This window comes from Tigriopus californicus, chromosome 9, assembly GCF_007210705.1.
Source record: "Tigriopus californicus strain San Diego chromosome 9, Tcal_SD_v2.1, whole genome shotgun sequence".
In the NCBI taxonomy this organism is placed as follows: Eukaryota; Metazoa; Arthropoda; class Copepoda; order Harpacticoida; family Harpacticidae; genus Tigriopus; species Tigriopus californicus.
The window spans coordinates 9060542-9077987 of record NC_081448.1 but is presented as its reverse complement, the minus strand read 5'-3'; the positions used below and the strand labels follow the sequence as shown (position 1 = coordinate 9077987).

At 43.3% G+C, this 17446-nt stretch overlaps 2 protein-coding genes and 1 long non-coding RNA gene across 4 annotated transcripts; 2 read left to right on the top strand and 1 right to left on the bottom strand.

Annotated features, from left to right (window-relative positions):
* The first annotated feature begins 1047 nt into the window (after nt 1-1047).
* LOC131886236 (condensin complex subunit 3-like) lies at nt 1048-7109 on the top strand. Its single transcript, XM_059234503.1, has 10 exons — nt 1048-2584; nt 2654-2848; nt 2915-3017; nt 3523-3935; nt 4003-4296; nt 4372-4848; nt 4914-5093; nt 5166-5441; nt 5520-5780; nt 5858-7109. Exons 1-10 carry the CDS (start codon nt 1988-1990, stop codon nt 7025-7027), a joined length of 3966 nt encoding a protein of 1321 aa, XP_059090486.1. The 5' UTR covers nt 1048-1987; the 3' UTR covers nt 7028-7109.
* Nucleotides 7054-8151, bottom strand: LOC131886242 (uncharacterized). The gene is made up of 2 exons (XM_059234512.1): nt 7866-8151; nt 7054-7714 (listed from the first exon to the last, which is right to left on the bottom strand). The coding sequence occupies exons 1-2, from the start codon at nt 7893-7895 to the stop codon at nt 7139-7141; spliced, it is 606 nt and encodes a 201-aa protein (XP_059090495.1). The 5' UTR covers nt 7896-8151; the 3' UTR covers nt 7054-7138.
* Nucleotides 8152-11251: 3100 nt separating this feature from the next.
* On the top strand, nt 11252-16291 carry LOC131886243 (uncharacterized). 2 transcript variants are annotated; one of them, XR_009373902.1, is made up of 3 exons: nt 11252-13817; nt 13887-14762; nt 14978-16291. It is a non-coding gene; the product is annotated as an uncharacterized LOC131886243 (long non-coding RNA). The 2 variants fall into 2 exon arrangements; XR_009373901.1 differs by having other exon boundaries at nt 14975-16291.
* Nucleotides 16292-17446: the final 1155 nt, after the last annotated feature.

The window sequence follows — 17446 nt, the reverse complement described above, 5'->3', positions numbered from 1 at the left end:
CGACCTTTTGTCGGACTCGCCGAGACCACCAAACTCGAATCCGGCAAAATATTCGAGTCTTTTACTGGAGTCAAGTCCAACAAAAAGGCTCATCTTGTTTTTACTCGGCTAAACCAGGCTAATGGAATCATCATTTAAGGGCTGCTTTCTTACATCGTCTTTTAACGACAAAGAAGAGCCCGATCTCTGAAGACATGAAAGAAAAAAAAGTGAATAGTTTTTCTTTTTTTACGTTTTTGACGGCCTCGGTCCTATCCTTAAAGGCTCGTCGAGCCCGGCCAATTTCTCCAAAATCACGTATTCGAGTCAAGTGCACTCGAAGAAAAGGAACAATCGGCAATCGCACACCAGAATCTTCACCAGATTCAAATGAGTCTCGCCATGGACTCCATGGTCTCGCCTACTCACTAGTGTCGCTTGTCGCTTGTCCCTTCTATTCTACAGGCTCGTCCTCTTCGTTTCTCCGTCCGACATGGCTCGTGTCGTCGGGTACAAGCTACGTATATCCCTGGCTGGTTTGGCGCCCAGTTCTGTCGGGGCAAGTCTCCCCATTACTCTGCTAGGCAGGGAGTTCTCCATGGCTAGGCCGGGGCCAGACCATGGCCTGGTTGAAATGGGGGGAACCAGTTGCGAATATGTTGATTTTCTTCGTTTTCCCGTCCAAACGCATAATTGGCCATCCTGTGCTAGCGCATTTTAAGCTTTTTTTGCCCACAGGGTGAGCATTTCGATTTTTTGCATTTTTGGGTCTACCGGTCTACCCTTGTTCAAAAGGGTCCAAAGGGCCCACACACAGGCATGTCCCAAACTGTTCAAAAGTACGAAAGTTCAAAACTTTAAAATTGCTTATAGTACGAAAGTTCAAAACTCTAAAATAGCTTATGAGTTGACATTTGATGAAATACGACCTCATTCCTGATTGTAGAAGCAAAATAGATTGAAGCAACCAATGTTACATCCTGCATTAGAACACACGGGAAGCCCAGGACATATCTTGCCAAAAATAAAATGCCGAGGCATCTCACTCCTATTTGCGTCCCTTGTTCCACTCAGCCTTCCACATCTCTCTCTCTGTCATGTCTAAGTAACAATAGCCATTGGTGAACTTTCAATACTATAATGCATAAATTGAATAATTAATCAAAAGCTTGTTCTATCCATGACGTTGATAACAAGAGCTTCTTATACTTGCTTGACACACAACTATTTCTCGGTTATTATTGGGCATATTTATTATCAGGGAAAACTGTTTTTTTTTAGTTGTGAATCATTGAGAGAAGGTAAAAATCAGTACTTAAAAAAGATGGAGGTTGACAGTATTTGCCAAGAATTCGAAGCACATTTGCATAATACAATATGTTGGGAAACAATAATGGAAAAGGTGTTGAAGAAATCAAATCAAGCATACATTATCAAACTCTTAGCTTTGTTCTTATATGGATGCCATAGGTGCTGTAAATTTTACCTTTGTAGAATTTGAATGTTCCCCGAAGAGTTGGTGATGTATTCATTGTATCACAATGCAAATATAGCATTCCTTTACGAGCTAATATTAATATATAAGTCGTTCTGTGAATAATACCTTGATAAACTCTGGCATTTTAAAGTGTATTCTCTTTTTCTACGTTTGTTTGTCCACACCTAGATCAACCAGGCAGAGGGTGCTAATACTTGCTTCGAATGCATGAAAAGGACAATAATACGCTCCACTATTAGGTTGCCGTCTTTGCATATTGACCAATAGTGACTTGGTGAGATTTCGTCACCCTGATTGCCTCCCATTTTCGAAGTAAACAAAGGTCGATTTGAAATCGCGCTCCCTCCCAACTCTTCAGTTGCTCAGCTATTCAGACTAGTACCCTGAATTATCCAAAACAAGGCACAAATTCAAGCTATCAATGCAAAAGCCTGTAGCATCTTTGGATCCACATCTTTTGAAATAAGGCGTGAGGCTCAACCCGATAACTGCAGCCTTGTTCGCCCCATCATGGTCAAGGGCCCACCCACCGGTTCGGCCTTGAGCCAATCGATCCTGGTCTCGTTTCAAAAGGGCCAAGACGAATCTTGTTCGTTGTCAAAGGCTGTCCAGCAGCTCCGCACTCTCTGGTCCGATTTGGGTGGCGACGCCAGCCAAGAAGAGGTGTTCTTCGAGCATTTTATTTTCTTTCTACAATTGCCGCTCACGCGGAAGGAGCGCACTCCATACGTGGATCGGTGTCTGGAATTGGCGTGTCGCTTTGTCACCTCGTTCCTACCCACCAAGAAGGCCAAGAGCGCGTCCGACAATGAGGAGACGGCTAAAGGCGAAGACGAGGATGACGAGGAAGAGGATGACGATTTGGTGGAGTTGCCGCCTCTCATGCATCGGTTGATCCATTGGCTTTTGGACCATCATGAAGTGGAGGGCTCTTCGGCTCGTTGGCGGATCTGCTTGATGTTGAATCGCTTGCTCAAACTCCTCGGGGAAGAGGCCTCCATTGATGATGAGCTTTACCAGAAGATCTTTGATAACATGCTTCAGCGACTCAAGGACAAAGTGGTCGAGATCCGGAGCCAAGCTGTCACCGCACTTCAGAGATTGCAAGTAAGTTGATGAGATGGCTGGTCGCATTCCCAGGAATATGTAACTTTCATTTGCTTGAGTCATCCTTAGGACCCGCGGGATTCGGAATGCCCGATCATCAAGGCGTTCTTGTTTCACCTGTCGTGCGATCCCAGTGCCATCGTCCGACGAACCGTCATTCGTTGCATCGGGGCCACCAAGGTTACCTTACCACATATTCTTCGGCGAACCAAGGATGTGGACGAAGGTGTGCGAAAGGCCGCCTTCAAATTTGTGGCTGATAAGGTGATTCGACTTTACCTATCGAACTTGATATATTCATGCTCAAAAAGGCCTTATGACTGTCTTTAGATTCACATGCGGTCGCTTACCATCGCTCAAAGAGAGCAAGTGCTTCAGCGCGGACTCACTGATCGCGCCGATAGTGTTCGTTTGATAGCCGAGAAGGAATTAGGTAAGAGCAGACCATGGAATCGACATTCCCAAGAACAAATCATTGAAAATGGTACTTTCCTAACTTCGTTTAAGAAAAAGGTCTTTTCTATTCTCCTTCGTCTAAGCAAGTAATGGTAATTGTCTTACCTGAGAATGAACCGTGATTGGTAAAGTTCTGTGGAAGGAAGAGACTGGTACGAATAGACGAGCCGTGGTTGATCGAGAAAGTAACGTTTAAAGGGGGAGCTAGTGCTGTTGGAGTAATATATGATTATATAATTTGTATTTTAGATAAACGGACGAGTCGAAGCAATTGTTCCCCTTAGAGACAGAAGGGCTGGTATACTAGGGCGGGTGGATGGGACCACGGTTTGACCTATACGGAAGACATTGAACAGTTGTCTTTCTGGGGGAAGAGATTAGCAAGTAGCTTCTGGGAATATTGGGTTTCGTGGGCACGAAACCTGTCTTTTCATATCCTCAGGGGAATGTAAAAAAGACTTCATTTCCTGACCTGTTTACAGTTGTGGCGTGGCTTCGTCTGTGCAACAATAATGTTGTAGAACTGCTCTACGCTCTGGATGTGGGTAGTTCAGACGGAAAAGTGGCCTCGCAAATGATCCAGAGCCTCTGCAAGGACGTTCCGTATCGTGAATTGGTCGAAAACTTCAGTTACATCGACGATAAGAAGCTGATTCCTTATGATAAACTTACGGCCGAGACGGCCATTTATTGGCGCAATTTGGCCAGTTTCTTATTGGCTGAAGGGGGAGGAGCATTGGAGTACTTGGATCAAATTTTGCCTGAATTGACCTCGTTCTGCCGATATATTCGACACTTCATTATTGGCATTGAAAAATCGGATGATGACGTGACTTGGGTATTTATCGCCAAAGAACTGATCGAAATTATCAAAGTTTTCGATTTAGCTGACGAGGTGAGCATTTCAAATAAAATACAACTTTTTCAAATACCTCTACATCAATTCAATTTCCATGATTTAGGTGGGCCGTGGCAATCTTAGACTGCTTTGCAAAGACTTGATGTCGAGTTCGAAAGTACATGCTTCGTTCATTGAGCCGCTAATGACGATTTTCGCCGTTGTGCGAAATAACCCCGATGACCGGATCCAAGAGGTAGCTGAAATTATTGCTGAATTACGCGATCCCATGAAACTGGAGCAAAGTAGCGGGGCCGCTGGGAAAGTCACCAATACTTTCGAAGAAATGGAAACTGAATCCAAAGCTGAGAGCAAAGCGGACCGAGACAAACGAGAGGAGCTTCAAAGAAAGAAGCAGGTTAGTTGACTTACATTTTGTCTTCGAAAGTGGTTGAGAAGCCGAAAGTGGAGGTGTTTTTTTTGCTCTTTTTAGGTGGCCATTGCTCAAGTTAGAGTCAAGCTTAACATTATGAAAAACGACATGGAAGATGCCATCCAAAACCGAGATTTTATGACCGCTCAAAATTGCAAAGTCGAAATGGACAAGTTGGAAGCCGAGCAAAATCAATTACAAGACGAATTGATCGAGGTGGCAGCCATAGCATCGAGACCAGTATTCGTTGAAGAGGTCTGTCCAACATCTGTGGAGCCTGAATCATCCGAGGATGCTCCAAAGGTGGAAGAAGATCCTTTGGTCGTTCAAAAATGCTTGGAAATCTTATATCACTTACTGCAAGATACCAAGATCAAAACTCTCAGCCCGACACTCCGAACATTGTTCGATGAAATGGTGTTGCCTTCGTTGCGAAATTTGGAACCAGAAATCCGTATTTCTGCCATTCGTGCCATGGGCGTTTGTTGCATTCGTAGCTTGGAATTGGCCAAACGAAATTTGGTTCTTTTGTTCCAGGTGAGATTAAATTCCTTACTTGAAATCATGAGCAACCGTGATAGTCATTTTTTTTCTTTCCCCAGGTGGCCAATATGGACCAAAGCGATGTACGTGTGAGCGCTTTAGCTATAGTGAATGATCTTTTGATTTGGCACGGATTACCGGCTTTCATAGCCAACGAGACCCTTCGGTCGGATGAGGCTCCATCTAATTTAGAAACGATGATGAATAATGAAACTCAAGACCCCACCCTGAGTCACATGGTAACATCTTTACGTGTCTTTCGAATCACTTGCATTTGTTTATTGACACTTCTATGGTGTTCATCTTTCCAGAGAGGGCTCTTAACCCAAGATGAGCTGAATGCCCAGGGAGGTAACTCTGTTGTCGCTCTTTTGACCCGACTCCTTGATGATCCCGATTTGGAAGTTAGGACAAAGGTGGCAGAAGGGATGTGTAAACTTCTCATGGTTGGAGCCATTGCCTCACCCAAGCTCTTTCAGAGGTTGATACTCATGTGGTACAACCCCTTGGCCGAGAGTGAAGGGAAACTGAGACATATTCTGGGCACATTTTTCCCACTTTACGCATCCGTGTCTCGAAGTAATCAGGTACTTGGTCTTACTTGGTGATTGATTACTTGGTTTTAGACTTGTTCAAAGCAACTCTGTCCCCTCTTTTACTACCAGGACTCGATTGAGGAAGCTTTATTGCCCACCTTGAAGACATTGTTCAATGCCCCTCCAACAAGTCCATTGGGAGAGATTGACATTGAAGACGTAGGATTGTTCTTCCTCCAATTGACTAGAGAAGATTTCCTCCAAGTTCGTGGCGAAGGCCAAGGTCCCAACGTGCACGATTCAATGGCATTCTCATTGTCGAATGAGATTCTCTCAATGCCTGATGCATATTGCAACAAAATTTTATTGAAACTCTTAGTTAATCTCCAGGTAGGAAAAGGGTTTTAGTCTTGTCCCGCGTCCGTCTGACATTGACATTGGCTAATGTTACTGCATGTAAATTATAGGTTTCGACAACAGACTTCGTCAAACTGAGAGAGTTGAAACAACTTTGCGATGAAATGCAGGAAGAAATCAAAGAAAAAGCCCTGCTACGAGTCTTGGAGAGGTTCAGCAGTTCCCTGAACGAGCATCTCAAGAAAGACACTTTGAACCCTTTGCGAGAATCCATGCAAGAATCCTTGAAAGAAAACGCCATCGCCGAGAGAACCTCTGAAAACCAAACAAACGCCGAGGACAGTATGAATAGCACGAAAGCCGCTAAACGAAGAATGCTCTTTAGTCAAACTCAGCATACGCTCTTATCGAGCCCTGCTGGACATTCTGATTCGAAGAACACGAATACCGGCGATTCTAGCGATGTCTTCCTTACCCCCGAGGAGCCTAAATTGGCGAAGGGGGACAAGAGAACCAGGAGCTCGCAGAAGAAAAATTTGTCTTCGGAAATTACCAGAATTGAAGAGACTTCCGATGAGGACGACGAGCAAGAAGAGGAGACCATTGTCAGTGGCAATCTGTCCAAGAAACAACGTGCGGGTATGACCGAAGCGAATAAGAGCAAGGGTATAATGCCTCTCCCCCAAATTAACGTGGTTCCCGAATCTAGTGAGGAAAGTGATGATGTGGAAAACAATGGATCACCAATTATGACTTCTACTCAAGTTGAAAAGCCTCAGCCAGGTCAACTGAAAACTTTTGTAGCCTCTCAAGTGGGCAGGAAAACCAAGAAAATACAACGGACCGCCGAATCGTCCACTGAAGAGGAGGAGGAAATCAAGAGCAGTCCCGTTGGTGGTAATAAGAAACGAGGTCGATTGGGGTCTAAAAAGAAATCCAAAGGTAAAATAACGAAGGCCAGCGAAGATGATGAAGGTGGGGCGGAGCAATCCGCTACACAAGGAGCCTCCTCCCAATCAAGCGGCGCTTCAGATTCTCGGCCTCGGCGACAAAGCGCCAGATTGGCCAATTCAACTCCAACACGATCTGACCTCACGCCTAGAGTGCCCCAAGAGACCCACAGCACTATCAAAAAGAAGAATCCACAAGTACTCGTTGAAAAACTGACGGGTTATACACCCGACAAAGCTAAAGCTCATTCAAGTCGCGGCAAGAAGAACGAGGATCCAAAGCCCCCAAAGTCTAGGCCGACACGCTCGTCTTCTAGCAAACGCAAATAGCGAAGCCAGAAGGACCTCCCACCTAATGAGCTGATCGCTGTGTTTTTATAATGAAAAAATACTACAAGATTCTTTGATCCAATCCAACCAGTACAATTTTTTTTCCGGGCTTCAATTTAGGGTAGATGACTCTTCCGACTCCATCGAAATTCGAGGATCTGACACCAGGTCGTTAGCTGGACCATCCTTGATCGGAATTCTTCGAGGCTTCTGGCCTTTCCCCACCAATCGATGACCATAAAAGAGGCCGAGGAGTTTTTGCTTTTGAGATTTCGGCCCTTGTGTTTGAAGCGTTTCGAGCCGCTTCCGATCTTGCCTCCTCCACTTCGACTTCAATACGGCAGAGTTCTTCTTGTATGGCGGAGAAGCCAGTTTTCCTAATTTAATCTTGATCAATGACGGTGAATTGGGGTAGGACACTGGTGGTGCTGTAGCCGAGGATTTGGTGGACGATTGAGATGAGGTGCCGGGGATATTGTTTGTGGTATCCGAGCAACGCGCAACGTTGAAGGGAGGGCCAAGGGGGATATCATTGACCACGCCCCCCGCTTGTCTCAAAGCCACATCCATCTCGTCACCCGAGGGGCATTCTCCGCACGTAAGGAGGTGTCGGACCCGCCTCAAGTAAAATCTCTTGCTCTTATCCTGAGTCTCATTGGTTTTATGTTGGAGGACGTGGATTACGAACTAGAAAGGAATTCAAAAAAGAAACATTGCTTCAACGGTTGCCGGGTCTAGTAAGAAGACACATTGAGGTGGTCGAGTCGAGTCCTTAACGAAGTTTCCCGAATCCAACTAGCTAGCTAGCGCCTTTTTAGAGGCAAATCGAAGGCCGTACCTCCGCCATGGCATAGGGCTCCAGTTCCATGTAGAAGGCGTCGAGAACGATTCAAGCGTGAAAGGTGTTGTTGCTTCAGCTAGGTTTGCTTCAACCCTTTTGGCAAGCTGACCGCTCCTTCGGCCCCTCTTTGGGTCCCTCCCTCGGACCTCTGGTTTGTGGCCGGCTTGAACCACGCCTTGAACGGGATATTTTCAGGCTTGCTAGCTTTGGCTTGATTTGATGGCCATATATGATGCATTCGGATATAAACGGAATGAAATGAATCGACGCTGCTTTAACTTTGGAATTTGATGACATTGAAAAAGAACGCTCACGTTTCGAGAATGAGTGACATGGGTCAATGCCTAATTCTAGAGTATCCATGGTTTGGACACGGACTTCTAGAGATGTTGACTACAACCGGAACGGCAATTCTGTATCTCCCAAACCATTCACTTCATTTAAAACTAGCACTTGAAAGGATTTTCTGTTCAATTCTATTCAAAATTTCAAATGGATGAACTTGGCTTACTTTTGGCCCAAAACCGTGCTTAGGGATTTGGTCTACATTCTATATAAAGTAATGATCACTACATGAAATTTGAATTTTGCCCTGCTCTTGGCCAGGTACATAAGCTTTTGACAATAGTCCTCCAAGTGATAAAATCCATGAAAGTAAATGGGATGAAATGAGATCAATATCACATGAAAGTGTAAGATGTGAGAATTCTAAAAATATAAAGATAAAAATGTTCCCTAGCTTATGGACCATTTTAGGAGAAATATTCGCGTTTTTAAATTTATGCAAACCAGGTCCGGCTGTAAGTTAATTAAGCTATGGGTAAGCCAAGTTTGCTTGCTGAGGGTCACATTTTGTTTCAATATGGCATGTCAAGTGAGGGAAATTCAAGGGAAAATGTGCCTGGCACCCTGATTTTGGGGAGGGGATGGAGAACTAAGACAAACGTCACAGTCAACTCGCATCATCCATCCATTGAATTTTCAACAGGGCTTGTCAATTGAACGCGTTCATGAACAACTGACGTTATTCCATGGAGTAAAATTTGCTTAGACAAGCATGTAAAATGATATGTCAAAATTCAATGCATGCACAGTGCAATTTGGCTGGACATGTTGCCTTTGATTTTACTCCGTGGAATAACGTCAGTTGTTCAAGAACGCGTTCACTTGACAAGCCCTATAGGGAATGTTAACGAATGAAAGTTCGGGAAAATCCTGTTCGGCAACCCTGATTTTGAGCATTTTGGGGAGGGAAAATTAATACAAACATTACAGCCAATATGCACCAATCATGGACTGAATTTGTCACTTAATTCAGTTTGCCGGCTTGTTGAAGCAAACCATGTTGTGATATTGAGCCAAGGAATTAGAACTGTGACAAAACTGCACTAAAATATGACATATCTTTGGGTTTTGTAGCACAACTCACTCGAGAGTTGAACAATCAATTAGATTGAAGAGAAAGTGCGAGTGTGAGTTGGCTACAATGTTTGTCTAAATTCTCCAAGGATGTATTCTCACTCCTCAAAATCAGTTTTGCCCCCCTGCAATTTCCTTGAAGTTCCTTTTCTCAACATGGCCTATGAATTTGAAACATAATTTCATAACTGAATGATCTTGAATCAATTCAACATTGAAATACGTAGCGTTTTGATAATCATTCCGATTTGAGACACTCATTAACACAGGGCATTGCCTCATTCTGTTTCATAAGGTCATATATCATTATTGCACATACACCACACTGACATAAATTCAATTGAAAATCCCAAGTTGCAAGTCAGGCAACTGAAAACACAAAAGCTCAGCAACCGTCGTTCTATTATTTATTTCTTCAGTTCCTTCATCTTCTTTCCTTAAGCAAATGTTCCAAATATGACCTCCAGCGCTTGGAGAGGTCAGGTGTCACTGATTGCCTAACCTTGAAAATCTTCAAGAGCTATCATTTTTCCAAGTATGGAGGGATGGATGCCTTTGTTCCTTTCATGAATAGCTGACTCAAAGATCATGGAAAGTGATAATGAAAAGAATCATCTTAAACATAACATTTCAAAGAGATACTTTTTATTGGCACAATGGGATTAGAAAAAAGAGAAGAAAACAAGAGAATGAATCAATCACCATGAAAGGTATTGTGTCCCTCAATTTCAACCCTAAAACCTCGAACAACGAACATGTTAACAGAAAGCAAGAGACTATAAAAATGCGAACTGGGATGCAATCCAGGCAATTTTTGATCGTACCCTGTGGGACGAGGTAAAAGATTGTCACGTTCAAGACCAGTGGGAATTCATTTCAGGTGTTATTGATGAAGCATACCAACACGCTCCCGAAAAGCCGAGAAGAAGTCTCAAAAACCCAGAATGGATGACAGCATCACTGAAAATCTTATTCCACCAAAAGAAGCGTCTGTACAACACTAAAAGGTGTTTTCCCGCAAATAGCAAATCAAATGACTTTAAATCTCTTCAAGTTAAAGTGAAGCAAGAAATTAGACTACAAAAGCTCAAATACGAATCCAATCTTGCACGTAACTCGAAAAACAACCCCAAAAAGTTTTATCGCTACCTAGGGACAAAGTAGGTGAGTAAAACGATTGGTCCCCTCGTAAACCTAGGAGGACAGCCCGTCGATGATGACCAAGAGAAAGCCAACCTTCTCAATGACTACTTTGCTTCGGTTTATAAAACCAACTCAAACAACCCTCGTGAAATATAAGAGGAAAGGACTGGAGAAGACCGGCTGGATGACCTGGAACTAACACCTGAGATCATTCAAACAGCAATCCATTGTCTGGATAGTGACTCGTCTCCCGGTCCAGACAAAATTAGCCCAATCTTCCTAAAGACTATGTGCCGATCTTTGATCGCTCCATTCCTAAATTTGTTCCAGAAAAGCCTTCACACAGGCAAGGTGCCATCGACCTGGAAACAGCCAATGTGACTCCGATTTTGCTTTTTCTGGTATAGGTTTCCGACCTTCCAACTCGAGTCCAAAACGCAACCTTCGTGAACATGTTTGCGGATGACACAAAAATAAGAAGACCAATTATTGACAATGTCGCTGATATCAATGCATTGCAAGCAGATGTTGGCCAACTATCTAATTGGGCTTTGGAGAACGGCATGAACTTGAATCCAGAAAAGTGTAAAGCAATGCATTTCGTTGCAAGAAATCCCTGTCAAACGTACACAATCAATTCCGTTCCTAGTGAAAATGTACGCGCTCATAAAGACTTGAGCTGGATTCTTGGACACGGTCGTCTCCTCTCGTCTCGTCTCACCCGTCTCACCACGGTGGTCAAAAAAGTTTATCAGGTATTGAGAGAAATGCTCATATCCATCTCAACAGTCTTCTTCATTACAAAAACCATAAGAAGTTATTTTGACGTGATTGATTTATTGAAATCTGGCTCAAATTTGTCGCGCATATGGCTATTAGCTAACAAGATTTGCTTGGATATTTCTGTTGGAATTCAAAAAGGCTTTTGAACCACTGTGGCAGTCGTCTCACTGGTGAGACGAGAGGGGTAAGCTGATCAACGAAGAATCCAGCTTTGGGCATAGTAATATCAGACGATTTAAAACCATCAAAGCACATAGAAAATGTTGCCAAGAAAGCTAACAGTGTCCTTGGTCAAATTAAAAGGTCTTTCTCTGTGAGATCAAGGCAGCTTGTCATCGATCTTTACAAAAAAATTGTGAGGCCACACTTGGAATTTGCCGTGCAAGTATGGAATCCATGGCTGGCCAAAAATATCGAAGCCCTAGAGAAGATCCAGAGGCGAGCAATCAAAACCATCGGAGGCTTGTCGGGCTCTTATGAGGCTCGACTGGGAGAGCTCGGACTGACAACTCTACAAGTGCGAAGAAAACGAGGAGACGCGATTCAAGTTTTCAAGATCATGAAGAATATGGACCATTTGAAGCCTGGCGACTACTACAAATTTGTAGAGCACAACCCAACAACAAGAGAGCAAACCATGAAAAACTTGTTCGTCCCCAAAGTGAGGTTGGATCGACGGAAATATTTCTTTAGGTATAGATCCATACCATTATGGAGCTTACCATCCGAAGCTAGGGAATGCGGAAGTTTGAACCAATTTAAATGCTTTTTGGACGAAAATAACTAGATATGATCAACCAAACCTAACAAAACCCACCCAAATATCTTCCCAATGACCACTCCTTTGGTCCCTGAGGGTCCTTACCGCAACTGGGATTGAAACCCCAGCAGTTCAAGACGGAAAATTTATTCATTTTATTGAACTTTTATTTATATATGTATCATTTGATCGACTAACAAATTAGAGTTGGCGGATCTGGCTAGCCAACAGATCAGGAATCAGATCAGGAATTTTAGTCCAAAACTTGTCCAAGTCTGGCTTAAATCCTGTTACTGGATCAACGCCTACATAAGCCCTACGAATATTTTGGGGCAGCAAATGAAGCCCGAGAAAGAAGAGAGTTGAACATAATTGTTTTAACTAGCCTGGATTCTCGAGGGCTTGAAAGTGCTCTCAAAACGCACATTAAGCCTCTACAGTCACTACAATTGACCCTAAATCCTGGGTTGGCACAAAGCTCATGAATTCATTTGAAAACGTACAATATCAGGTACCTTTCGTACCTTCTCTGAGTACTGTACAATCCCAACCGTTCTAACCTCTCCCAATACGAGAGCTCTCTCATATCTTCAATGTTCCTAGTAAAACATCTTTGGACCTGCTCGAGCTTTTGCAAACCTGCTGAACTAATTGGAGCCCAAATGGGAGAGGCATATTCAAGATGCGGCTGAACAATCGACTTGTACAGAGTTAGTATAATGAAACTATCTCTGGACTTAAACGTGCGATATATCCAACCACATGTTTGAAAAGCCTTACCAACTTTCAACTGGATATGCTCATCAAACTTTCCATGATCTAGGAGGACTACACCAGATCCTTCACGGACGAGACCTACTGAATACCTTTACCTTCATCATCTACTACCGGGTCTTGAATTGTGAAGGAGCTTAACGTGAGCAAGGTCATTGTCTGCCGGGTCAGAAAGCATTTGACCAACATCGAGGACCTCTCTGACAAGCCTTGGTCAGGCAGGCTGGTGCAACTCCGCCCACAGTTGGTCAAAGTGGCGTTTTTGGCCAACCAGTCCATGAAGATGTCTGCATTGGCCAAGAAGAAGTATGTGGACCCCTCAACAGTGTCCAAAGTCGTGAAAAAGGCTGGCGGGTAATCTCTGCGATTGACCAAGAGACCTCTTTTGACTGAACGTCATCAAGAACTCCGGCTTGAGCAGTGTCAGAATATTTGGAATGACCTCAAGCACAACGGCGACCGCAACATTTTCTTCTCCAACAAAAAGACATTCACCATCAATCAGGTCTACAACAAGCAGAACGACTGGGTCATCTGCTTTGGGAACAGGAATAACACTGTCCGTAGTATCTCCAAGACCAGGCATCCGGCCTCGGTGATGATGCTTGGTATCATGGCGTCCACGGGGGACAAAATGCCGCCAGTAAGGTTCCAGATGGGGTACAGGCTCAACAGCGTCAACTACTTGACGTTCTTGAAGACCAACGAAGCCCCATAGGTCTCCAAGCTCTTGTAGAAGTCGGGAAAGTTGTTGTATGTCTTCCAGCAAGATGGAGCCCCCGCCCACACATGCAAGGACATATGTAGGAATGGATGGAGGCAAACATGTCATTCTGGCCAAAGAAAATGTGGTCCCCCCTGAGCCCAGACCTGAACCCTCTGGACTTCATTATCTGGTGGCATATTGAGTGCCAAGCCTACTGCACTCGCCACAAGTCCGTGGTAGACCTGAAGGTCTCCGTCAAGAAGGAGTGGAGGGCCATGCAGAAGGTGTTTGTTCGGCAGGTGTTCCTGTCCTTCAGGTGCCGCGTGGAGGGCGTGATTGAAGCCAGCAGAGGCGAAATTCTCAAGTAAGTTGTGTCCATATATGTATTTTCTTGCAATGAAAAATTAAACATGTCCTCCTTCACCCTGTCCAGTAACTTCCCCATGATTCTTGACTTAAAATTGGTCTCAAGACTTTTTCATGACCCGATGGTGGAGAGTCTAATGGCGCCAACACCAAGGTCATTGAGCGGAATTTCATTCAATTCAATGCCATGTTACTCGCAGCAACCCAAGAGTAGATTTGGTCTAGGACCTCTATCAGACAAGGGGAATTCTAACCATTCCTACCAACTACCAATTTTGTATCATCAGCATAAGAAGAGATACTGACATTACTACTACCAAGCTTCTGAAGCGGAGCAATGAAGATGATGAAAAGGAGAGGACCCAAAATGGAGCCATGAGGGACACCCAACTTGACATCATGTATGTCACTAAGGGATCCCTCAACCTTAACTAATAGTTTCCTACATAAATGAAACTTCTTAGCCACTTGAGAACCTTGCCTTGGATCCCAATCTCATGGAGCCTGTTAACAAATAGGCCATGATCTACCTTGTCAAAGACCTTGGCAAAGTTGAGATAAACTGCATTGACTGATTCATGGCTCTCCAGTCCCTCAGTAACCTGCTCTATATGATCAATCAGTTGGGTAACCATGCTAAAATGTGCTCGGAACCCATGCTGTCTAGGAGGAAGGACTTCATGGATATCAAGAAATTTAGCAAGTTTGAACTTCATGATCTTCTCAATGATATTTGTCACATGTTTTGTTCATCAATTATGGCAATAATTGACATGCTAAAATTTCAGCAGCAACAGTTTAGGCCTTGCTTGGTGGGAAAGGTTTGGTGATCACACAAAAGTGGCGTTTCCTTGCTTTAGTGTCCTTGGGCTATCGTGCAAGAAGATCAAGACCGTCGCCAGACACATCCGCAAATCCGTTCCTGTCCAACCTCACTTTGACGGTAAACGTTATTCTCAACCGATTAGTTGATGGTGCTACTTTTTTAAACTTAACCTGACCTAATCAAACCTAACCCAACCTAACCTAACACGATATTAATAACCCTTAAAGTCTCAACCTAAACCTTTTAACATTTTGCCACAAATTTAAAAATGAGCACCGCCAACTAATCGGTGGAGAATAACGTTTATCCACCTTGTCAATGAAAACAAGAAGTTTAAAGACTTGTTTGAGGTTTCTGAAGTTGTCATTCCGGGCCAAGAAGAGAGCATTATTGCAGTTGCAACGATGTGTGTAAATTCCTTTCAATCATTCTGGAAGAACGTGGAGTTGACAAAGAAGATGTTGTCTTTCGTCTGTCCATTGATGAGGGAAAGGGCTTCCTTAAAATCACGTCATCATTGGTTATGAAGCGAGAATTAAAAGGACCCTTCAAATCCGGAGGAGAGAAGTGTATTCAGATCCTAGCCTTGAGTCCTTGCCAGGATTCGTACGACACAATCATAAGTGTTGGTTGATCGATCGACTGGATTTGATGTCGGTTTTTGACGCCTTTCCGCAAGTGATTGTTTCTCAAGATCTCTAATGCGTTAATCTTTGCCTTGGAATACGCGCCCACGCTAGTGCTTTTCCATGTGCCTTTTGCCATTGGGAGAACGGCAAGTGAGAAGATAAAAAAAGAAGAACGCACAATGTGCTCCCTTAGAATGAATTATTATAAATTTCAGCAAATCAAGTCCCAAAAATGTGCTTCAGTGTCAGGAGACAAGCTTTGGTGTTTCAGCGTAACCCAGGCACTGACAAAGTTCTCAACCTAGTTCCTATTCCAATGCTCCACATTTTATTAGGAATTGTAAATAAGACATTTGTTGCCCAGTCAAGGCTTTCCCTGTTGGAAATGAATGGCCACGCACTCTGTCAATCCACCAAGAACACTATCACGGGCATTCGTTTGAAGGGAATGAGTCAAAAAAGCTCCTAGGCCATGCAAATGTCCTCGAAGACATTTTGGTGAGAAATGGGGTCTTGGAGATGTCAATGGCGTACGTCAATGTGTTCAAGTATTTCAAAACCATCATTGACACGCTCTACTCTCCTCCAATTGATCTTGAGCAACTAAAAAAATCTATTCATCAATTCAGACAAGCATGGAAGAACACGAATATGAATCTTATTTGCAAAGCTCACATTGTAATCGACCATTTGTTGGATTGTGTTCGCGAACGAGCTGATACTAGCATGGCTGTGTTCAGTGAATAATCGCATGAAGCAGCGCATTGCGAGTTCGACAAAAGTTGGGCAAAATAGGCGATTAAAGAAAAGTCACATCCGAACTTTGGCAAGAAATTGCTACAATGCACATTGGATTTTAGTGCCCAACACTCGAAATGATCCAAACACTCGCAATACCAAACTCGACCAATAAGACAGTACGGGTCAACGTTCATCGTCTTTAGGTCCCCTATGCTCTTCTTTTTTTTATCCTTCATTACATTATGCTATTTGAAAAATATAAGAATTATCTTCATTGTTAATGACTAGTTTGTGCAGGCAATTGTTGGATGTGCAGGCAGACCTTGCTTTGGTAGATAGATGAATGATACCAACATCATGGAGGATACATTTTGCTACATTCTGGACGATTTCATGTATTTAACCGCGGAAAATTTCTTTCTTTTGGTTGAAAACAGGCCAATAACTGCCTAACCAACTCAGGGTGACGAAATTCTACCGCAACGTTGACACTTACTTCGATCCCAAAAATAGAACGTGACATAATAGAAAACTCGGATCCTCCCAAAATTATTCTCAAAACAACTAATGATCGAAAAAAATACAATCGGAACATCAGATTTATCCTTGAAAAACGTAAGGAAGGGCCAGAAGATACAAATCAGAAAGTTGCTTAATCGGCTGAAAGAGGTCACCCAAAATGAATCTAACCCAATAAAAATCGGATATAAGATACTGATGTGATCAATCTGCCTGCGCCTCAAACTTTCAAACCAGTACTGCCAAGTTTGATCCAAGCTAGATTTATTTAGGTCAAGGGAACGTACATTTTCTGACCTAAATAAATTCAGATTGGATCAAACTTGGCAGTACTGGTTTGAAAGTTTGAAGCGCAGGCAGATTGATCACACCAGTAATATCGAATATAAGAGCAGAAATTCGCGGCCCCAAAGCTGCCCTTATCTTATGTGTTCTGATATCCGATGTGTTCTTATATCCGATGCTCCTGTTCCGCGGCTCCAGAGGCAAAACTGATGACAGAAAACATATTTTAAGCTATAGTTTGACTTTGTTTTGCGATCCAAACGAAATGCAGCCATAAAAATCGAGAGAAATGAAACAAAATGCAAGCAGGGCAGTGCGTTGGCTATATTTATACGTACCTGTGTGGTCATTACCATTTGACACTAGTAATTAGAATCTAATTCATGAACGGGAATTGTGTTCCCATATTTATGAAGAATAAAGAGTAATCAATTCTTAGAATCAGGAATGATCCCACCTTCAGTTCCATCATAACAGTACCAAGTACGTAGTTACGTGTATGACTGTTTGTTTTGATTAGAAAGCGGCTGCAACTTGCTTTTATAAAATGGCTTAACCAGTTTCCATCGAAAACTTCATCGTGGAGTGCGGGAAATGAAAAAAATGCCATCCACAATTCTGCGCTGA